This window comes from Heterocephalus glaber, unplaced genomic scaffold, assembly GCF_053883595.1.
Source record: "Heterocephalus glaber isolate CG9 unplaced genomic scaffold, H.glaber_assembly_v1.0 deba00001472, whole genome shotgun sequence".
NCBI lineage: Eukaryota > Metazoa > Chordata > Mammalia > Rodentia > Bathyergidae > Heterocephalus > Heterocephalus glaber.
In genome coordinates, this window is record NW_028258315.1 from 90832954 (window position 1) to 90857257 (window position 24304).

General features: G+C 48.4%; 1 protein-coding gene across 12 annotated transcripts in view; it reads right to left on the reverse strand.

Annotated features, from left to right (window-relative positions):
• Cacna1d (calcium voltage-gated channel subunit alpha1 D) overlaps window positions 1–24304 on the reverse strand; it is a 342473-nt gene that overhangs the window by 11487 nt on the left and 306682 nt on the right. For all 12 annotated transcript variants that reach the window (XM_087181506.1, XM_087181505.1, XM_087181511.1 and 9 more), the window contains 7 exons: window positions 22823–22914; window positions 21688–21847; window positions 20797–20924; window positions 20557–20653; window positions 17604–17706; window positions 16461–16562; window positions 11709–11839 (listed from right to left, as the gene is read on the reverse strand). In XM_087181506.1, coding sequence (XP_087037632.1) covers window positions 11709–11839; window positions 16461–16562; window positions 17604–17706; window positions 20557–20653; window positions 20797–20924; window positions 21688–21847; window positions 22823–22914 — 813 coding nt within the window. The remainder of the gene's footprint in view (window positions 1–11708; window positions 11840–16460; window positions 16563–17603; window positions 17707–20556; window positions 20654–20796; window positions 20925–21687; window positions 21848–22822; window positions 22915–24304) is intronic.

A 24304-nucleotide genomic window follows, 5' to 3' on the forward strand; every position in this document is an offset into this window, starting at 1 on the left:
TGGTGATGACGTTAATCCAGCATGTAAAACTGCACAGGAACTACCCAGGAGGCCATTCATACAATGGCCTTGTCCTTAGGAACACTCGGGCTATGAGATGACCGTGTTAGAAATGAGACAACCGGCAGAGTCTGACCTGAACTCTGATGTGAACTGAGCACAGCAGGTCTGTTTTGTGAACTGGGGGGGATCAAAGGGGTGCCAGGAGTCCAAGTGTCAAGGCTGCTGGCTAGAAGTGCTGTGGTCTTGAAGGGGACAGACAGACATGTGCCAGGGTCAAACCATGTTTTTGGTGTGATCCACGAAGCTGCTTCTCACTCTTCTGCCCCTATGATCACAGGCACAGGACACACACGTGCACACGCGTGCACACAGGGACACACACTTTCCCTCTTCCAAGTTCTCTCAGTTCAGCACACTGAAGCGTGGGGAGCCATTTGCTTCTGAGGCAGACCCACCTGCCATTCTGTGGAAGTATCATGATGGGACCCTAGGTTATGTCGGTAGAAGGTCTTATGCAGCTCAGCTGCAGGCACATAGAGAAAGGCTGTTCCCAGCAGGGCTGATGGACGAGCCTGCGATGCATTCGTTCAGTTTCCTAGAGTACAATTTTCAAGGGATGATAAGCTAAACAAGGGTCTCATTGTTTGATTTTGGATCAACTGGAAAGAAAGTTCTGTTCCATATCTGAGGCTCAAACAAGAAGAGACAAGGCTTTAGACACCGGTTGGTGTCTCCAAAAATAAACCTGGATGACAATCCACTACCATCAGCACCCCCAAATAAATGATGCATGTTAATCCATGTTACAAGGCACCAGGGACCAAGAAAACTCCCGAGTTTAAACAGCAGAGAGCCTAGTGACTGTCATTCAACTGACTGGACTAGGTCTGAGTAAAAGAAATAGAAAACTATTTATTTGGATAATTTTTAACATCATCCTCTGTTGATGGGTTGACATTTCACTGAAATACATATATAACATGATTGTATAATATAAACAAAAACTGTCTCCAGCATGTCTTCAAGTGATACACAAGATTAGGATTCAGTCAACAAGATAATGCAGCAATCAGACATGGGACAGAGGACTTGGCTTGCAACATAAATCACGAAGGAGGCTGAGAGGTGGCCCAAGGTACCATTTCCCAAGACAAATAATGACAACATATTCATTAAAAAGAGGAGGAGAGAAAGCATCACTCTTCCCAGATATAAAAGCAGAAGTTTAGAAATCATGACTCTAGTTTGTTTGTTACACGCAGGACAAAGCACACCTGGTAAGAGTCGACAGCGACTCAGCTCTTTCACACGCGACCCAGGGTGGGGTGGAGGATACAGATGTTCCCAAACTAGAATTGAAATGAAGCTTAAGCACAGCACCCTGAATTTATTACATATCACAAAACATGATGATGAAGTTTTTCTAGCACACATACCAAGCTAAAAGGTAGCTTAGGCTGCTCCAAAAATTCCATAGGCACAAATTTCGGTTCCTAAAAGTACAAACAACTGACTTGAACCCTTGAAAAAAATTATTTGTTCTTTCACCACCCTAAAAACCACTTTTTTTCATGAAATAAACACTTTACAATCAGTAAAATTATCATTCGTTCATACTTCACGTCTGTGTTCACCTCTGCAAAATATTACTTTGATTTGAAATGTGGTCATTAGCACTTAAACCAACACAAAGCCATAAAAAGTCATTCCATTAATATCACAGTAGAATTATGGTTTCGAATAAACTCAGAATTACTATAAAATATAAATATCATTGACTTGTTTTAAGATGTCCAATCTTATAAAATATTAAACAGAATCAAGCCTAGGTTCTGGTTGCTTTTAAAATGCTAGATGTTATCATAAATTTTTTTTTTAAAAAGAAATGTTGGCGCTTTGCCTGTAGACTGATGCTTTAAATTTTAGACACCATTTGATTGGAATTTTATAGATACTTACTCTACTCAATGATTAAGTCACCAAAAAATCTAGAAAATCTCTCTAAACATTTCTAAAGCAACAGCATAACAGTATGGCATTTTGACATCAAATATGAATACTCATTGACCTTTCTTTCTCTTGCTTACTTTTAGGGTTCAGTTCTCCTCCCTGGAGGCATCTGAAAGGCCTTCTCTGCCTGTCTCCCTAAACTGGCTCTATCAGACACAGTAGTCACCTGAAGCTCTCAGACCACCACACACACACACACAAACACCCCAAGACCAGCCCGAACCTACGCTGTAGCAGTGGAGAAAAGACAGGCAAGTTTCCAGCCGGGACTGGGCTGGGTCATCCATCTTCAGGATATGGGCGCCAGGCTCGCAGACTCCGGCCAGAGAGCCTGCTCCTCATCAGCAGGCAGGCTTCCCTCAGCCAAGACCAGCCCTGCACACAGTCATCTCGCTAAGGACAACTTCTGGTTAACTCTTTCACAGGAGCTGGCCTGCACCCCGCCAGAGGGAACAATGTCAGACTAGCTCCGAGAGGGGAAAGAACTGGAGATTAAGCTCTTACAGCATACACTTGCTCATCTATGAGCTGTCCTCTGCCTCCTCCACACATACAGACACACCCCTGATTTTGTCACTGCCCTCCTCCAGGGAGAATGTCACCGTGTGGCCTTTGTGTCCGTAGTCCTCGTGTCAGATACAAAGGGTTAGAATCATGGGCACACACTCCGTTAGTCATCCACAGATTCCGACTCTCACTGAAACGTCAGCAATAACATTTCCCCCAGGAGTTTCCCTGGTAGTAGCAGCACTTGGCTGTATGGCTGAAGGAAATGGAAAAACAAAAATATTTAAAGTAATCTATGGCTTTCCCTGGGAACGATCTGATGAGAGACCTGTTTCAGCTCCACCTTGATTTCTCTCTCTCTGGTGCTAGGGCTCAAACCCGGGGCCTTGGGCACACTATGCAAGCGCTCTACCACTCAGATGTGCCCCGTACCCTCTACCTTGATTTTTGGTTGTAGTTCTAACAGGAAAACAAGATGAATTCTCGTTGGTTTCTTGAAAGTGAGAGAGCATTACATAAAATTTAGGCTTGGCAGAAGCTGTAGATCACGACTCCATTGTGACAGCATGGTCCTCCTATTGTCATGAGCCATATACTGATATTCTGCTAGACCAGTGATGGTGAACCTTTTAGAGCTTTTACTGATACAAATATCCCACTGAAGCACGTGTGCCATAGGTTCACCACCACTGTGCTAGATCCCGGGAGGAAGGACGGGCCGAGATGATGCCTGTCTGGTAACCTCATGTACCCACGCTAGTGAAAGGCCCAGCGAGGACCCTGCTCACTAGGCCTGCGCATCCCATGATGCTATACTAGCAGAACCTCTCCCAAACTCCCACCTTGACCATCAGCAAGACAAAGCCACTTGCATCTGTTGGGGAAGAATGTGGGTATGGAGTCTCAAAGTGATCCTCCTTTTGACTAAATAGCAGAGCTCTCACTATATGAGCATAGAAGTGAAAACAATCACAAGTTGTCACTGCAACTTGTCCTAAGTCTGGCACAGATTCAGGTGTGCCACTTGGAGGAGATGAGGTTTTTAAACAGTCTCCTCTACGCACTAACTCAGGCCATCTTTCCTCCAGGATAGCATAGGTACTGAGATCTGGCCACACCACAGGATTCCCAGCCAGAACTTAGCTGGACACATGGGCACAGGCAGCCTCGTGTCTGGGTGAGCAGGCTGGAGAGTCGAAGGGTTCCACTTAGGGACAGTGCCACCAGACAGGGGCCTCCGGAACACTGGATCACAAAAGACTCCAGCACCCTCTGCTTTTCAGGGGGTTTTGGATTATTCCCCTAGACCAGTGATCTCCGAGGCACGATCCAAAGACCTTGGGGTGTCCCAAGATACCTTCAGGGGTCTACCAGATCACTGTCATTTGCATACTGCTTGATGCTCTTTGCCTTGTACACTCTCATTCTCGTATGCGAGCCCATGAGGTTTTTCAAAGGCGACATGATGTGATGTATCTTTACCTTGGTGTGTTTGTGCTTGCATATTCTTGTGTTTTTAAAAATTTGTTTTAATTTCTAAGACACTAAATATTCTTATACAAGGGTTCTCAAGAATTCTTAAGAATAGAAAAAGGCCGTAAGACCAAAAAGTCCGAGAACTGCTGACCAGCCTAGCCTGACAGGCGCAACCAGACGTCAGACTTTCCCCATGTCCTGTTCCTTGGTTCTGCTCACCTTTCTCCACTCCTGTCCTTCCTGTGGCCTGTCCGGCTGGCCTCCAGCATGTCTAGCTGGGCTGTCTCTACTGTGCTCAGGACGATGTGCCCTTCCATACTCCTAAGAGCCACTTCTCTAACACGTGCCAAGGAAGACAAATTTACCAGGTATCAACTTAACTACTCTGGAACTCATAAGTTTTATTTAGGTAACTGAACCATGATACATCTAGGTCACTGAGGGATACTAGGTTTATATTATTAAATACTATGCTACAAGGAAGATTTTCACTACTGTATAACTTGCCTTAACTTCTCTTCATTGATTCTACCTTTTCAAAGATTTTTTTTAACATAACAATTACTCTTCTGAGTGGAACAATCTTCCTGCTTCCAGAAAGCATATAAAATAGGGATAACCCTATGGCTTAGTTTTAACTGGATCGTACCATAGTCTCTGGTACTATTTGAGAAGTGCCTGCTGCCTAATCTTCCTTTTGCTCCCCTGGGATAGACACTGGCCTGTGCCACTTCCTTTACCCAGGAGCTTTAGAGTTTAGCACTTTGGATTCTGGTGCTGGGTACAAAGTTTGCTGTGTGTGTGCCTGTGAAGATTTTAAATAACAAACTTGAGCAGTCTCTTACAGCTTCTACTACACTGAAAGCTACACTATTCCACTAGGATTTGAAGGGAAATGACAGAGCTCTCTCTGCACCTATGAACCAAGTTTCAGGAAGCCTTGCTTCCCTTGCAAGCGGGAGCTAGCAGTGGCCCTATGATTCTAGTTTTTTTTCATAAAGCACGCTTCGGTGTCAACCAGCCAATGCTGCTCTCAGCAATGTAGCCATGCCCAAGTGGGGCAGGGTCCTCTTGGGTCCTTTAAATCATGCCCTCAATCCTATCTAGAAAGCTGCCATTTTCCAGATTTATGTGCAAGGTATGTGGAGAAAGGTGAGTGCAGCCTCACCCGCTGGAACGTTCAGGGCTTTTCTGGTACACATGGGTCCACTCACAGCTGTTCACACTGGCCCTTGAAGCCAGGGATGAGCACATACCGTCCTTAGCTCTGCAGTGGGTCAGAGACAAACACAGGAGTCACTTGTCTGGGGGGCTCAGCTTCTCACCTGTGCTTGCGGTACTGACCAGCTTCCCTTTCAGGGACAGTACAGCAATTGTCAATAGATTCTTGAACCCTAATGCACCCGTGTACTGCCCAAGCAGAGCAGAAGTGGGCCACGTACTGCCAATCAGAGCAGAGCAAGGTCCCAGAAGTCCCCTGCTAAGCCAGGCATTAGCCCTTTGATTGCTGGATCACAGAGGAATCTGGGAGAGGAGTGAAGGGGAAGACCCTGGCAGGGAGCAGGAGATCGAGCTGCTAGGGACCACAGCTATGGACACAGGCCTGCTTACATCTTCCAAGTGACCAGCCATACTGGGGCATGCTGCCTGGCTTTCAGCCTAGCCACCAAGTCTCCACATACAGGGCTGGGCTGGAAGCAGCAAAACTGTGGCCAGGCCCTCAGACTCAGCCATGAGAGTCCACAAAACCCATGGGGAGCGCCTAGACTTACTACAGTCTACACAAGGGGGAGCAGAGCTGGAGCTAGGCCCGGCTCCATAGCAAGGCAACTAGGTCCACGCAGCTTCAGGAAGGTCAAGCCACTTGGCGTGGTACGCCAGTGTGGCCACGAGGCAAGTGTCATGGGCACAGAGACAGCGCTGGAGAAGGCCTCGAGGCTGCGCAGGACCCTGCCAGTCAGCCTAGGACAGGCACGAGGGGAGTGTGCTTCCCACGGGGCCGCTGCCTCCACCTGCTGCCTGGCCTTCTAGGCTCCTGCCCTCCCTGGATGCTTGGAGAAAGGACCACTTTGGGCCCAGGCAGTGCTGCCCAGAGCACCTCTCCCCTCACTCTCTACCCCCGGCACACACACACGCGTGCACACACACACACACACACACACACACACCCTTGCTCCAGCTGGCATACACCAGGGCAAGTAGAAGGAGATCATAAGCTCTGGCCTTCTCTACACGGTGCAGAGATTTGAATTTTTTTGATTCTTCCTCATGACCTTCACACTTAGGTTACTTCTGAAGATTGATTTGAAAATCGTCCTTGGCCACTCTGAGCATCTTGGGCTCGGCATCAGAGGATGGACTCTTTGACGCCTACTTGAGATCAGCTGAGAATTTGAGATCAGGTACCCTCATCAGCCAACTTCTTGGGCAAAAATCTGCTGTTCTTTCAATGTGAGAATGCAACCTGCTGAATTACTGCCATTTACACCCTTTGTGCATTGCTTATATAGCTTAAAAAGGGGCAAATTCTCTTTTTCAATGGACAACTACAGTACAGAACAAAAAGGAGATAAAAGGAAAATAAGAATTTCTTGAAGTTCTGGTAGTAAACAGGCATATGATATTATTATTGTTGTAGTCTTAACAATAAGCAACTATACGTTCAAAGTGCTTTACAATCACTTAGCTATTCCTCACAACAGCCCTGTGAGGTAGGTCGACATTAGTACCCCCATTTTACAGATGGGGAAACTGAGGCACAGAGAGGTTAAGTGTCTTGCCCAAGGTCACACAGCAAGTAAACACTGGAGCTGGGACTAGAACCCAGGTTCCCTGGCTCCTGGTGTCCTTGAAACTAGACCATACTGCTTCCAAAGAGGCATCCCCAGACTGGTTCTGAGCACGAATTAAAGACGAACAATGTTAGATGAGGTTTGGGTATGGCGGCATTTCCTGTGGACACAGTAAGATGGAACCTGAGGTGTTGCCTGGACTGGTTTTGGCATGCGGGTGTATGTTAGTTTCAATGGGTGCATCTGAGATTTCTGGCCTGGCCATTTCTCACTGCATTCTGCACTGGGTCACTGCAGCGGGCCTGGCCAGGCAGTCAGGAGGTCGTGACGTTTTGGCATATAAAAGGAACTCTGTCAGCTCAGCGCCAAGGGGCCTGCCAGTCTTTGGGAGTTCGGGCAAACTAGGGATGCACGACTTCGGATCAGAGTCCGCTGCCCACCTTGGGCAGGTCTGCTTATTCTTTTTATTATATATGTATATTTCTTTTGTTACTGGCCAGCATCAGGAAGTTGTGTTCATTTCATTTCTTTGTGGGGCAGCTGCCCCTCTCCTTTGCTCTCTCTCACTCTTTCCCTTTCTCTGAGTCTCTGCTTGGAAGGGAAAACTGTTAACACTTGCATGTTCCCTTTCATGAAAAGAAGCCACCGTGAGCAGTGTCCGTGACAGGCAGCCATGGCTCCTCGGATGAGCCAAGGTCCCACTTCTGCCTTCCAGAGGAGTGCCTTGCTTGGAAGGGGTCTCCCCGGGGCCTTGGGTTTGCTCTTGCCTGCATTTCTCCCGAAATGCTGTGTCAGTAGAAATAAGCCCATGTGAGAATTTGCCCTTCCAAGGCCTTAGCCACAAGTGCCTTCCGACTAACCAGCTTGGTGCCGTAGCTCAGGGAGAAAACTCTAAAGCATCCGTTCAAGCATCTGAAACAAATGAATCAGCCAGTGAAATCTCATCTGTTAGCATCTCTTCTCCTCTTAGATTAAAAAAGGAAGAAATGTAAAAAGAGCCCTTTTATGGCTTTAGGTGGAATCATGCTTTTAAAAAGGAAAAAAGAATCTCACTACTTTTCAAACTATGGTGACAAGATAACAGGATTCTCCACAGGTGAAATCTCTGAGAGGATCCCATCTTCTGTCTCTATGCACCGAGCCTCCCTAGCAATCTATATCGAGGGCACGTTGCAGACCAAGAGTCATTCGATTTAGTTTTAGTGCCCACATCCTCCCCTAATCCACCTGCTGGTGGGGCACAGGCCGTAAAATCATTCAACCTGAGAACTTAATTCTGCATAGCTAGAAATATCATTCTTCATAAACTCAACTTCCAAACAGGTGAAAAAAGGACAGTATCCTTCTAGAATTTTTCCTTCCAGATTAGAAGGGCAGGCTCCCATCCAGAATGTGGGGGAGTCTTCCTTGGACCCCACCAGAATAAAGGAAATGCTTGCGTGTTGGAAATGAACAGAACTGTCCCCACTTTGGGATCTTTTGTCTTATGGACGGGACGATAGACAGACTAGCGCGTGGAACCTGCACAGAAGTCCTCATCTGGAAGGTGCAATAGGGTTATGTCAGGTGGAAGGAAGGGACTGAGACTTTCAGCGGCTACAGGGCTGTGTTCCTGTATTTCTCTGCTTCTTGTGGAAACGTGCAGGTTACTTGGATGTAGCAAAATGGATGAAGAGCAAATGCTGGGTCAAACTAAAGGATCATGGTGTGTGGGAGATGAGTGGGAGAAAATTAAAAGGCCTGATGCAGCTTCTCCCTGGCTCCCTCTGTGGAGGGGCTGGAGAGAAGGCAGGTTTAAGGGTGAGGATGGATGGACAGATGGATGGAAGTGGCACACTCATTCAGATCACGGAGGCCAGAGAACACCGGATGCCAACCTTCTCGCTCCACATGGAGGCAGGAGACCCCAAGCCATTCCCTCCTCGTGAAGAAGGCAATGCTGCAGCTGGTCCAGTCAGATGGACATCAGATGAGACCCATGGGGTTCAGAACCACAGCACGTCTGTGTGCCCCTGGAAGCCCTTCCATGGCACATGGGATGGGGTGCAGAGAACTGGGGCCAGTTCTGAAAGCTGTTCAGGCAGACTGCACTCTCCGCTGCACAAACACGCACATGCCCACGTCTCCCTTCTGCTCACTGCGATACCACACCGACTGCCCATCAGCATTCAGTCTGGGAGCTGTGCGGCCCTGAGTCAGGGGGAGAATCGAGTCCTCCCCTTCTCACCAAGCCGTGCCCACCCTCAGGGGCTTCCTCAAAGACGTGTTTCTTTCCTAGTTGCACAGCCAGCACAGTCCTCCTGCTGCTGACACCGTTTCATTAACTACTACATCGTAATGCAATATTTCATCATACAGAAAGGAAAGCCTCCTCATGCTAATTAAATGTGGAGTAACAAATCACATTTAAAGCCATTTCCATAGCCTAGGAAGCCAAAAATGTAATTAGAATTATCCTTCAAGGAGACAAATTTTTTCTATTTTTAATGCTTGTTTCAGAATCAAATGCATTTTCAGAATATATCTGTCAAGATTATGAACACAACTTAATTTTCTAGGCTGTGTACTCAACATAAATTATAGACTTAGCCTCGACTCCCAGTGGAACCATGTGAAATTGTGTTGGTACCATCTAACTAGAAATATTTGAATTCCACCAAGGAAATAAAGCTCTTTCTATAAACAATAAAATGAAAAATGTTTATGACAAAAAACCCCTCAACATTATTTTAACACAATATAATAATCTTTAACCCACAACCTATAGACGTAGCATTAGCCCCATTTGAACTGTTAACTTTAGACTTGGTAAATCCCATTATAGCAAATGTAATTACTCAGCCATGTGTTATTTATGTGAGTTTCAAAAACATCAAAACATTATATATATATATATATATATATATATATATATATATATATATTCATTTGTATTCCTCAGTCACCAGAGCAAGCACCGAAGCTACCTAATTGGGAAGTCTTGGAGTTCAGGAGGGTATGAATAACTGTATCCACGTGGTCATCATCCCTGCCTTCCACAGGAAAATGAGGGTCTCATGACACAAAGCTAAGCTAATTACTGTAAATTATGAGACAAGGCATCGATAAAGATATGTTTTCATTCCAGAAAGTCCCACCAACTAGGCTCCTAGAATAGCAAGCAGTTCCATCTAAGCTGAGGACACCCACAGAACTCAGAATCCGGCCAGCCTCTTCATCCGGGCAGAGGGCTACCTGAGGGAACAGCCTTCAGAAGCATGTTAAGCTCTCCCTCTCCTGGTGGTCAGTTTGGCCATGGTGGTCCCAAGGATGTATAAACTAGAAATCTGTTCAGATTTGCAAACATATCTTTTCAGTCTAAGGCTAGTTGTGAACCGCAATCCAGGAAGGAAGTTGTCAGTTTTACAAACCAGATCAACGGAAAGTGAAGGAATTTAACTCCAATCCTACGATCTAAGATGGCAACAAGCCACTCGACTGTGCCCGTGACCCCCCGAGCTACTGAAAGGACACGTGGTCATAGAAACAAGGTCAGAGAGTGTCTGCGGTGGGATTCACTGTCCTCCCGTGGGCCTGTTCCCTCCCCACTGCGGCTGTGCAGGCAGGCAGAGATTTCACCATGAATCAGCCGGTCACGTCACTCAAGGTCATCTACTAAACTGCCAGATACACACGCACCCCACCGTCCTTATTCACTGTCGTTCATATGCATATTCTCTCTCATGGCAAGATCACAGACAAGCCCTCACTTCCATAGTTGCCATCACTCTGAACACCGAACAACGCCAGGCATTTTTCTCTGGAAAGAGTGAAGGACTATTCCATGTTAAACCATATTAGCACCTACAAGGTCACACTGAAGACATGAGACAACAAGGACATAAAAGTAACTTGGTGTAAACCTAAAAACAAGAGGAAATATTTCTTTATCTTATTCACAATGGTCTTAAAACACCCCAGGTGGCAGAAGTGATGGTGATTTATTTCTGCTTGCTTGCTGAGCTCGGTAGTTCCATTTTTCCTGTTCTTAGTATATTTCCACCATCCTTCTTTGCCCTGATTTCTCCATCAATGACCACAAACTATTTTCCTAGCCTCCTTTCCTGCAAGTCTCCATTGCGACTCCTTTCCCTTCCACACACCAGCTTCTGGAGAACTTTGGGCTTACCCAGGAGTCTACATCCCTCGGATGCATGGACCCTGGTTGGACCAGAGGATCAATCCTGTAAGCCGCAGTTACACTCTGGGGGCTCACGGGGCAGGGGGCTGAGCAGGAGGAGGGGACAGGAGCCCTGAGGCTAGCCTGGACATGACAGAGCAGCACTTGCACAGCAAGCCTCATGGCCATCAGGAGACAGCACACAGAGACAGATGTGCCATCAGGCACACGTGCGCACGCGTGCACACATACACACACACACACACACACACACCCCAGAACACACTAGGAAGTGATGAATGTTACTGAAATGAACCAAAAACCAACAAGCAGTGGGGTAAGAAACAAACAGAAACAAAACAAAGCACTTGTGTTCAGATGGAAAGCTGTTCACTGGGCAGCCAGACCATGAGCCCAGGGCTGTGGCAAGGTGGCCCTGCCTGGAGGCCACTGCCTCTGGAGAAGACTGGAGGGCACGGGCGTGAGGCCAGTGCTTGCTCCTCTCCTGCCATGGCCATCCTGGAGGCCCTGCGCGCCGGACAGCCAGCACCAGGTGCAGGGCACAGTGGAGAAGGCAAAGGGGGAGCACTTACCTTGTGGCCCAGAAATAGCTAGTCCACATTTGGGGGAGTGGGTAGTATGTCAGTTTAAACAAAATCCTTGTGGTACTGCTCAACCACGAATAGTCAGCTCTCTAGTATTTCAAATAAGTTTGTAACATTGTTAGTGAAAAGAGGAAACAGAACAAGAGGACAATTCACCTGTAGGGCAATTGTGGTGTTCTTCGCAGGGTATTTTCCCACCAATCCTTGTTCTTTCCGTTTCTTGAATTTCCTAAAGTAGTCCTGTATCAGGAAAGTGGCATAGAACTTCCCCACGGTTACCTCATCATCTAAACGGAGAGACCAGACACAGCTCTCCCGAATCAGCACATTTGGACCAGGGGCCTACACACTTGCTTCTGGCTGGGGCAGGGTAGGGTGGAGCGGGACAGTGCAGATGGCATTGAGTCGTCAGCCTATAACTTGGGACGCTTCATCTAACAAAAAGCAAGGCTTTGCAAAGCTCAGAATTAGAGTCAGTTAAATGAACTGATACTCAAAGTTGCAGAAAGTATTATATATGTGTCATATACAGAGCAGCAGATTAGTAACACTATGAAATGTTATTTTGGTTATTTACTTAAAATTAAAAAATTACAAAAAAAGAAAAGGTTTCGTGGGTCATGTTTTCACCCCCGTGCACAGAGATTTGGATGTGTAATTACCATAAACATCAAGGGCAATTAAACATCCAAATCCCTATGTCTCAAGATAGATACCTAGAAAGGTGACATAAAAGCTCAGAAGGAAAGGAAAGTTCAGAAAAGTGACTGCAGATCCAGATTTTCACACATAATCTCTGCCAATAAGCTCCACAGACCATTTCTTGGTCTGTTATTCAGAATTAATGGTTTTCTGCACTGCAGTGACAGCTCCAACTAACCGCAAAGTTGAGCTGGGCTTATTTCTGCTTTGTTCAGAAACAACCTCCAACATGTGTTCCCGGGGAATCAGAACTCTGCTGACAACTGTGAAGGTGATGCATGAGGCAGAATAGAGGCTCTGGCTGTCCCGTGGTAAACCACCTTGGAGATGTCAATGTGCTCCCAGGTCTCCCAGAGGTGCCTGCACCAGATCCTCAAGGTGCTGAGTTCTCCTGGGTGGAAAGCTCAGGGCCGCCCCAGCGGCCCGGGATCAAGGGCCACTGACTTGCAGAGGCTGGAAGGAGGAATGGCTGCAGCTTCTCAGGCTTCTGACCAAGCTGCCCCACAAGAGTCACATGCTGAACAAGACACAGGGCTCAACCAACCTGCACTTGCGTTCTCGTCTGTAAAATGAGGACCCATCTCTTAGAGGAGCTGTGAAGCAAGTGTGAGAGGAGGCACATGCAGCACAGCCCCTGGCCTGAGCTGTTCTCGGTGCCGTGCACCGCACAACCACAAGCCAGCAGAGATCCTGTTATTTTAACAGCTTGTCAACAGCAGCACGCACTGAAATGGATACGAGCACATGACGGGCTGGGGTCACTGGTACCTGCTACATTCACTAGTGAATCCCGGATGAGCTTAGTTTAGTGCCCCGTGGGCAGTGACGCCAACTGGAGACTGCTAGGCCGCTGTGGGCGGCCTCTTCAGCCCTCCTTGTCAGAAGCTGCTCCATGTTACAAGGGTGAAAAAGCTGTCTTGGGGAAGGGGCCTGGCTTTGGTACGTGCTATGTCCCTTGCTCTGCTCTCTAGCCTCTGCCCATTTGGCCCCCGGTACCTTTAGAATTATCAGCTGTAGCTAGCCCTGCTGATTAGGCACCTATGGACACCCCACTGTTGGAGGCATCCACGTGGGTCTCATGGCCTCTGAGAGATGAAGAGAGCTTACGTGGCCTCCCCAGGTCAGCTGAGCCAGCTCACCGTGCCTCCTGGAGGCCAGGGTCCTCTTCTCATCCCTACCACCTGTCCATGGACAGTGCTGCTGGCCACACTGGCCACTTGCTTCTTTGGAGCTGTCCCAGCCTTTCCTGGGCTACCCACAGGAAGCAGGCCGGCCACTGCCCGGTGAGTACATTCAGGGACCCAGGGAGATTCTCCACCTGCCGTGTCATCGCTGTCTTTTGTACTCCAGGGATCCCTGTGGGCCCCCCAGAGAAATCACCAGCTCGATCTGCAAAAGGCCCACTCCCTTCCATACCAGGATGCTTCCAGCAAATGTGGGCCTAACCCTCACCTCTTCTCGGCCTCTAGAGCAGAGGCAGGCCCACCCAAAGCTCAGCAGGGCTGGATTCAAGGGCCAGTTTGTTGTCTCCACTGAGAAGCTGAGGTAATTGGAAGACTGGGCCCAAAGAAGAGTTTTGAGGAAAAGAAGAGTCAAAGCTCTAGCGGAACAGAAAAGGAAAGAGAGAAGGAATGGCTGTGGTGAAGCCATCTGGGCTCCTGATTAGAGAGAGAAACAGGGTCAGCTGTGTGCTCTTCGGGGCTAAAGAGCCAGAGACCCAGCTCAAGGGATGACGACCCAAAGGCAGGAAGGTCTCTCAGGAGAGGAAGCTTTTACAGAGAAGGGAGGCAGTCTGCACAACTGCAGAGGATGCCGTAGAGAGCAGCTGAGAACCTGAGCTGAGCTGAGACGCTCTCATGACTGAGGAGCTGTCTGGGCCACTGAAAGTGGAGAAGGAAGCTCCCGACGCGCACTCCTCAGCTCCTCCCGAGATCACTCTTTTATCAGGCTCATGATGGCCTGGTGACATCCGTCTGTCACATCTCCAACGGCAAAGTCTCCCGAGACCAGCGTCCCTTTCTGCTCTGTCATCAGGGCCAGGAGGGGCTTCATGGGCACCCCACACCTGCCACACTCTGACACCAGGGACAGGGGCTGGCCTTGCTCCTGCTGCTGCCCCCTGACCAGGTTCCAGGGTTGGGGGGCACTGATCCCCTCAGCCTCTGGGGGGCCCATCTGTCTCCCCAGAGGGATGTATAAAAATGCAATCATTTTCAGCATGCCAAGGATGCATGAAAGGTTGGGAATGCTGGTCTACTGGAAGATGAAATAAGAAAAAGAGAGAGGCAGGTCATCAATACAGATAATAAGACCCTATCTGAAACTGCCCACGGAAGCCTGAATGTCGCTGCCTTTTTCATCTTCAGGAGCAGTAGCACCTACACGGGATTCGACCCGGAGAAGCACGACCCTCGCCCCTGAATAAACACTGTCTGCTGAACTTCTGAAACATTTCCCCTTCGCAGGTGTCACGGGTCCTCTTGGTGCCCCAGTGGAACAGATCAGCACTGACCATCCTAAATCCTGATCCAGGCTAAGAGACAGCGAGAAAAGGCCAGGCCCTGCTTTGCTCCGAGAGAGGGGGAGGATATCTAGCCTGCGTGAGAAGTTTGGTGGAGCTACAAGTTTCAAAGGAAAGGCTCTTAGCTATCGAGCCAACTTCCGGACTCTGTCCAGTGAGGTGCGAGGGAATGATGTTTCACAGCAACGCAGACTCTCTCCGAGCAGAGCTCGTGATGGGTGTGAGTGCGAGGCTAGGGCCGGCCACAAGGAAGGCAGGGTTTCAAGAGAGGAATGAGGTGAACCAAGAGAGGAGCAGGCTCCTCGGGCTCAGGGAGCAAGGTTTCCATCGACAGGGACAGCCGGCTATTCTGAAGCATGCATCTGTATTTCAAGAAACATTGTAGGGGAATATAGCTGATGAGAGATAACTCTGATTCCATGCCACCACCCTAAAACAGAATTGCTTCAGAATATTCTGAAAGACTGAGAGTTGAAAGGAATGGAGGCTGCAGAAAAAGCTCGAGCACATGGTTACAACAATTTTGAAAGCAGTTCCTCTAAGCCATGCGAGCACCTGGACGTGCAGCTGAAAGAAAAGAACGGAAACCAAAGAGGAGTTTTAAACGTGCAGTATCAGGTCTCTGGGGCGGGGGTTCTCTAAGCGGGAGTTTTGTCTTGTTCCTGTTTAGCGTTTCTTTCTGGGTCATTTTCTCCAGCTTCAGTCTGGTGCCCATGCCAGCTGTGGATGGCTCGCTTCGGTGACAAGAGCTCACATTGCTTCTCACTTCCTGCTGAGGAGCAGAGCTGGCTACTGTGCTGCTCAGGGTCCCCTAAGGGCCACAGGCTGTCAGCTTCTCAGCAGAGGCCATGGCCAGTGTGCTGGACTGGGTTCCAGAGGCAGCTTCCAGACCTGAGCTGGAGCACCCCTGCAAGCTGCAGGAGCAGCGACGTTATAAAATTTCCACTGGTTACTGCGGTCACCAGATGGTTTTCATATGTCCTGGCAAAAGGTGGGCTAAAATGCTGCAGGGGTGGCACTGGATGAACAGATTCTGCACCTTTAAAACTTGAAAACAAAACAGTCTGTAAACCACCTCAACTTCTATGTGTACTTAGAGAAAAATGGAAAAAAACGTGTGTTCATATATATAAATATATATCACATATATGTTATATATATAAATTCAAAAAAGTTTAGTCAGTTAATTTGTGGTAGATAACAAAAGGAAAATAAGCATGCTTTGTTAGTTCTGTCTGTACTCTAAATTCTACCTTATTACAAGGACACACTTGGTAGTAAATCCAGCCTTGATAAGAACGTGTCTAAATTACTACTTCCTAAAAACTTTTTCAGGAGAAGTTTCCAACAAAATGTTGAAGTATAGCTGGAAGCTAGTTTCAAGTAATATTTCTTTTTGGACTAAACATATAGCCTTTTTGTTTTGCAGCAGCAACCTTATGCTCTAACACGAATTCCTCCACCAACAAGCAAACCCCTGCTCTGGCCATGTGGTGTCTTGGTTCCCTCCCTACAGAAGCCTTCTCTGCCTGAAGGGTCTGCATCTTACCCCTAAACAACCCTTCAGCTGCTGGCCTAACTCTACGCAGAATGCATTCTGCAAATACTCTCTGGGTTTTCTGGAGATGCTATCACTAAAACCAACACTGCGGCCAAGAACTCATCAGGAAACAGATTACACTGACCACCAGCAGGAGGGACAACTTGGTCGAGCAGTTTCATGCTGGTTTTCTTCCAGATTTTCTTTATCACAGCTCGAAGTTCTTCATTAGCTTGTTCCAGGTTCCCTGAATCCAAAAAGCAAAAGGGGGAAACAAGCCTTGTTTCCGTTCCTCAACTCCTGCTCTCCAGCCCGCCCGCCCACAGGGCTCCCTTCCCACTGTTCCCAGCCTGTGATGGTGTGGCCTAACCCTCACCCAAGTAACACTCCTGCCAGTTCCTGCTGTACATACCCATCCGTGCCATGTAACCGTGCCCTTCCCTGTACAGGCTGATGTTGTCTTCTCATCTAACACGTCAGTGGAGAAGACCAGCCCGCCTTCTGGAGCCCTTACTGATGCCAGCCTGTGGCTACGAACAGACAAGCAAGCCACCGAAGCCACAGGCTGGACTGTAAGACACTGGCTTTGCTGGACAGCTCCAGGGGGTGGAACACATCTGTCCCCTGACCTGGCCTGCTTCTTCTCTCCTCTCCTCTGCTTCTCCCAGCCTGCTGTGACCTGCTTTGCATTCAACCTCTGACATAGCCATCGAGCCACGCTCAGGGCACACACTCCAGCACCTGTCTGGCCAGGCGTGGGCAGGGCTCACCCGGCATAAAGGCGAGGGCCCAGCAGGGAAGACATGGACCCCACCAGTACTCTTCAAGGGCTGACTCTGTGCACTCCGCACACACAGGGCCTTCTGCAGACTTCGCCTCAAGCATGCTCAGGACTTTCCTGGCACAGATGTGTTTGGTTTCCTTTTTACAAAGAAAGGAGCTACAGTTCAGAGCAGTAAGTCACACGCTAGTCAGGGCCAGCTGGAGCAAATCCATTTGTGACAGCCCTGTCTCCTCCCTGATAACCTTGCCTATTTCTCCTGCTGTGTCGTAAGCAGTGGACGGGTCAGTTCAAAACATTCTAGAACAAAGAGAGGCTGAAAGGAAGGACAGAAAGAATGCGAGGGCGGGGGGGCCAGCTGCCCTGGCAGAGACACTCTCGCCAGACTCAGCACCCCTTCCCGGGGTGTCTCCTCCACGGAGACAGAGCCCAGACAGGAGAACCAAGGTGGGGGGGGGGTCACGTCTCCTCCTTCCACCACCCGCCCTCCCTCCACAGGACGCTCACCTTCAGTCTTGATCTTGAGAGCTGTTCGGACCAAAGCAAACAGGGTTGCGTTAAACATGACTGTTCCATCACTGTTGAGAGGCATGTTCATGGCAACTAACCTCTGCGAATGAAAAGAAAAGTTCCTTGAAGGAATGAAAATGTTTCATGACATCCATACCCTTTTTGATGTTTATTCTCAGCCGGTTTCCAGTCAACCTTCCATCTGGGACTCAACAGCCATCCGGGAGCACCTTTACGAGGTGAACTTCTATGTGCGAACTAGACTGGCCCACGAGATGCTCAGATATTCATTCCTAAGTGTATCTGTGACAGTGTTCTTGCAGAGATTAGCATCTGAACTGGTGGACTGTCCATCCAGTGTAGGTAGGTGGCTGTCACCCAATCAGTGAGAGCCCAAAAGAACAAGAGGTGGAGGGAAGTTGAATTCTCTCTCTGCCTGTCTGCTTCAGCTGGGACATCCATCTTTCCTGCCCTCAGACTGAAACTCAGACCACTGGCTTCCCTGGGTCTCAGGTCTTCAGTCTCAGACAACTACATCACCAGCTCTCCTATGTCTCCAGTGTGCAGAGACAGACACGGGACTTGGCAGCCTCTATAACCATGACAGGCCATTCCTCCCAGCAAATCTATGTGTACATGTATGCGTACATGCGTGTCTCTGTATGATGGCATACAGTTATAATTTGACATGTAGACATACCCTATTCATTGCCTCTAATCCTGACCAGTACAGTTTATCCTCTGTGAGGGGTATGGGATGGCAAATATCAAAGCCCTCATGAAATGTAAATCCCGACACATGGATTCTGTGTTGTTTGCTAAACAACAGAAACTCATCATTTAGGCAACCTTCTTCCTTTCCTCATTACTAGCTCTCCCATGGCTCGGGGTCAGACTCCATCCCAGGTACATCCTTAACGCTCGTAGGAGGGTTAAATGATTAACAGGTACATGGGCCAGGCCAGAGCCTGGGCCTTAGGTTCTCAACCAAGAGTGTCAGCATTAATCCCAGCCAGGGAGTATCTTTCACTACCAGGTAGTATTTTGTACAAGTCTACAGGGCTTCTCCAAAGCCTTGGCCTTTCAGAGCAGGATCGACATTCCCCATGTCTCGTATCTCTTTAGATCCCCGCAACACCAAGCAGTAAGGAGAGCTGAGGCCCTCGGGTGTGGGCCATCCTCTCTGGGCCCAGTCTCCTTGCCCAGGACAAAGTGAGGCTTTTTAAAGAAAGAATGCAGGAGGAAGGGGTGGTCAGCTGCCCTGGCAAAGAATCCTAAGTGCAGATGATGTGTTCACGCTGGCGAGCCTCTTGGGAATGAAAGGAAATCGCCGGTACTAAGATTTTTGTGCTTGGCACATGCTAAGTGCCAAATAAATGGTAACATTTTAAGTATTTTTAAATTTAAATATTAAAAAATGTTTGACTACAGTGTATCCCAAAAGAAATTTTTCTCCTCCCTATGTAAGGACTAGAATCTTTTATATTTGCACGGCCAATTCCATCTAACTTTCTAGTCCTACTGTCAACTCTCCCTGTTTCCAAAATTGATGCAGACGGCCAGGACACCTGAGACTTACTCATTTTTCCGGCAAGTTCTCGAGCCAGCGAAATGAATAACTCTATACCTTGAGCACACTTAGATCCTTTATATAAAAGGACCTAGAAACCAAGCACAAGACAACACCTACGAACAGAACCTCCGCTGCTCTTGGAAAGCAGAAAAGGGCCTGGTGCAGGGTAATTCGTAACAAGAAAGTCAACTTCCATGGCTTATTTTCTGGCCCTACATCTAGAGTCCTGCCTGAGGAGAAGCAAGGAGCCTGAGGACCTGCCAGTGTGCCTCCCTGGACTCTGAGGGCAGGTGCGAGAGTACAGTTCAGAGACTTCTCTGAAAGCATGAAATACAACGTACACAGTGCTCTGTTATCTGTTTCTGTCTAGAGCTGGCCCAGCACCCCGAGGGGTAAAACCCCTGACCCCAGGATCGCTGCACATCCACAGGGAGCAGAGACCAGCAACAATCACAATGGGTGACCTGCTGGAAGGAAGAATTTCAGCGGGTAATCTTAAGGTGGTTCCCTGGGAGCTCTCTGGGAGGAAGACAAATCTTGACTAGAGTTCCAGAGAGCACGGTCCCATGTGGAAATGACAGAAATGAGACCGGAGATTGGTATCCAGGCCTAGTGCCCGGGAAAGGCGGCCAGCAGTGGCCACGAAGCTCTGCAGCAGGGAGCTCTGTGCAGGGCCTCACATCCACCAGTAACCACGCTGGGAAACAGGCTCCTTCCACACTGTCCTTTCCCCAGCAGGCACCAGGGCTTCCCCATTCCACTTCCTCAGCACATCTGCAAGCTGCTGGCTCCACTCTCCCTGCCCCCACTGGCCTCATGCTGGAGGTCCTGGTGGGCCCCATCCTGCAGGCCACTTCTCCGCACCATCAGATTCAGCTCTCTAGAAGGGAAATTTGATGTTTACATCTCTCCCTGTTGTCTGTGGGACTCAGCATGGTACAGATCACTCCGCACAGCAAGACTCAGCTTATGCCTGGGGCCTTCTGCCACTTCCTCTTGCATTCTGGCCAAATGGTGACACAATAACTTCCAATGGCCTCTCTGATGTCCATTCTCCTGCCCTGTCTGGGCTCTCTGTGCTCCCTTTCTGCAGTGTCCTTCCTGCCTCTGCGAGACTCCTACATTTCTTCTGGACTCAACTCAAAAGTCACCCTCCCCACTGCCAAGCCAGGGACAAACTGCAGAGGGCCTTTCATCCTCTCACTGCTCTTGACAGGGTTCCCTAAGAGTGACAGATCTGAGCGTCCCTCAAGGGCTGGAACCATGCACTATTCACCTCCTACCCACAACACCTCCCAGAAGGCCTGGCCAGGTGTCACTCCGTGTTTGTCGACGAGCCCCTGCTGGAGAGGCTGAGACACAAGATAAGATGCTCACCTTACACGCTACTCGGTGTGGGCATAATTTCCCAAATCCCAGAGGAGGCTGGATGCGCCGGAGCAGTGTGACCACGTCGAGGTGTTTTATCCTTCCCCTGAAAGCAAAGCATAGCCTGAAGTCCAGGAACAGCGTGGCTGGCCCTGGCCTGAGCCTTCAGTCCACCTTGCCCTCCATAACAATCACGGCTGACATTCCAGCACAGCCCGCGTGAGCCAGGTGGGCTCTTTCTCAACTTACTTTGCCTCAGGGTCATATTCTGACCATATTCTTTTGAATTCATCTAAGTGGTGAGGCCCTAAAATAGACCAGTCCCGGGTCAGATAGTCAAAATTGTCCATGATGACAGCCACAAACAGATTGATGATCTGAAAAAGCAAATCAGAGAGAGCTTTAGCTGTGGAGGAGTGAATTGGTTAAACACTATTATATGCCTCCTAATAACACAGATATGAGTTTTTTGAGGGTTTTTTTTTTCTTTTTCCTTTTTTAGCAATACTGGAGGTTGAATGCAGGGCCTTCATACTGAGCTATTTTCCCAGCCCTTTATTTATCTTCAGACAGGGTCTGGGCTCAAACTTTCGATCCTCCTGCCTCTGCCTCCCAGAGTGCTGAGATTATAGGCATGTGCCACCATACCTGGCTAGCCACGAGATATTTGAACTCACCCATCTCCAAGTGGGGTTGTAAAAACATTCCTCTGGGAGAACACTTAATAAGAGGGCAGGCTTCTTGCTTTCCAAGATGGCTTGGTATAGTCTTGGGAGGGAGTGGGCAGATGCATTAGCTGGCCTTCTGGAACACACTGCAATCTTATAATTTCACTGCTATCAGATAACTCACACTCTTAAGTCACTTAACACCATGTGCAGTGCAGTGGCCTTGAAATTTAAAAAGGAACCAGCAGCCCTAAGAAGCTGGGAGGTTGATAGTTTCCCCAGGAGATTAGCCCCAGCCCCTGCTCATGACAAGGTGGCAGTGACATACATCTGGCTGAATGAGATCTGCACTGCCAAGTGAGATCCAGATGCATTTGCTACCCAGAGCAACCTGAAAAGGGAACATCACTGGTCCAAAACTCCAAAGCTACACAGGCTCTGTAAACGAAGAAGCGAGCTGTGGCCTGCTTACCAGAAACGCACAGAGCATGTAAAAGCTGATGAAATAGACGATGGCAAAGCTGCTGCCGCATGTGTACTCCTCTCCGGGGTTGTAGTCTGACTCGGGATCACATAGCTTTCCTGGGAGGCAGGCCAGCATGATCTCCTGCCAAGCCTCGCCAGTAGCACACCTGTGCAGATCAAGAAAAGAGAGAGCCGGGGGTTTAGCTCAGTGGTTTCGCCATTTGCTGTGCAAGCGCAAGGACCCAAGTTTGATCCCCGGTACCAAAAAAAAAAAAAAGACAAGGCTTTCGTGAAGGAGGAAGGGATTTAAGGGTTAGACCTCTGGGAGGAAAACTTGGAATCAGAGCAAAAACTAAGCAATGTGGCCAGAAGCCAATAGGGATTAGTGAAAATCTGAAATTCCTACTTACTTTCTAGTGCAACTTACCTCAGTCACTTGAGAGCCTCCTAAAATGTTCTCTGATTTTCAACAATCATTTGATGCAAGCACAACAACTTTTTTTGTATAAACAGATGTTTTTCTGTCTTTTCTACTTCAAACGTTCATATTATAATATTTTGATAATTACTCCTACTTATTTTTATTCAAAGCAAATAGCTGGAAACCATCTAACCTGCAAATGACCCATTACCCAGCCCCTGAAGCATTAGAAATTACTTGCATAATTTCTAGACAGCTCTCTCACTATGAGCCAGCTTGTTTACAAAGTTAATTAGCTGAGGTTGAAAATAATCCCATAAAATTTGGAACTATACATTTTAGGGTACTCCCTACTGGCTGTGCAAAAGGCTTCTATGCTTCTGCGAAATTTCCCTTCTCCTGCTTGTGTTTTGGTACAAGCTTCCACGCATAAACAGTCATTTTATAACTTCCCTAGCGGTTTAAGTAGCACACTATCTCACTAACTCCCACATGGATAAACCTTAAGCAGCCACAATCTGGACGACTCCAGCAATTTTAAAAATCCAGCAAAGCTCCTCTGTGACCAAATTCTAGGTCTCAGTCTAAGGCTACAAAACAAGCCATCGTGACAACCGGAAAAGGCACACTGCTTTGATACACATGTCCCCGGTCACCCTGGCCGAGGGGGGGCGGGTATCTACCACCTGCCCCAGAGCACCACCCACACAGACTCAGTCACCTGAAGAGCAGCAGCACTGCCTGGGGAAACGTCTGGAAGTTGTTGTTCCTGTTGATCTGGTTATTATCTCTCATGGCAACTTTCCCAAACATCTAGGTGGAAAAGTTATTAGGAAAAAGAGAACAGCTTTTGTCATTGCTGCAGTGTGGATCTTGAATGTCCCCCAAATCCCATGTGTTAAAGGCTTGGTCCCAGGGTGGTGGAACCATTAAGAGGTCCCAGTGGGAGGCCCTCTGGTCACTGGGAATGTACCCTCAAAGGGAATGGTGGCATCCTGGCCCCTCCTCTTTTTCTTTTGCTTCCTGGCCATGAGATGAGTAATCTTACTCTCTCACATTCACATGCTACGATGTGCTGCCTTAGGCTCAAAACAACAGGGATGATCAGTCATGGATTAGAACCCCCAATACTGTGAGCCAAAGGAAACTTGTCCTCTTTAAGAGTTGATTATCTCAGGCATGTTAGTACAGTGATAGAAAGCTGACTAACACAGTCGTACAAAAAAAAAAATGCTCTTGTGAGTTCAGAAGTAACTCAGGTGTGATCAGCACTAACTAGGGCTTTTCTCAGGATATGTGACACTTTATTCGATAAAGATCTACTGGGAACAGCCATGTGCCAGGTGCTAGGTTAACTGCCAGGAACAGGGAGCTCCAGGCAGGCAGATTCTCACTTTCAAGGAGTCCTTACTCTGGAGCAGGACCATAAAGCTAACCAGGCAATGACAGCCTCACATGGTGGGCAGTGGGAGGTCCAGACGCACGGGGAGTAGGGAACAGCTCACCCACCGAATGGAGCTAGGGGGCTGGGGATCAACCTCCAGGGCATGGGACATCTATGTCTAGAACTGAAGCAAGAAGGGAAATCAGGTGACAAGGAAGCCAGGGAGCGCTGCAGGCAGTGGGAATGCCACCTGCAGAGGAGCAGAGGCGACTCAGCACAGGCGTCCTGGGGAATGAAAAGATGAGCCGCAGGCCAGGCAGATGGATGAGAAATGGAGTTGGAGACAAGGGTGGGGGCCCATGAGTCTCCGGGAGGAGAGGGAGCTCCGCCCCTGGAGAAGTGGGAAGTGAGGAAAGAGATGTCCTCCTGGGGCTGAGGAAGCAGACTGACACTGCAAAAAAGCCTGATGCCGGCAGGTGCCTGCTGGGAGAATCTAGGGTGAGGTGTGCAACCATGCAATGCAGTTCGCAGGACTCTGGGATGCCTCTTTTTCATGTGAGAATATGTTATATACAGCATCACATGCTGCTCGACTGTAGGAGCCTGAGCGTGATGACTCTGGTTTCATAGCTTCTGGTAAGATTCTAAGAGACTTGCAAGAACTTCTAGGGCTTCAAGATTAAAATAAGTACAATCGGGCCGGGGATTTAGCTCAGTGGTGTTGCCGCCTGCCTCACAAGTGCAAGGACCAGAGTTCTATCCCCGGTACCAAAAAATAAATAAATAAATAAGTACAAGCATCTCTTTGCCCACGAATCT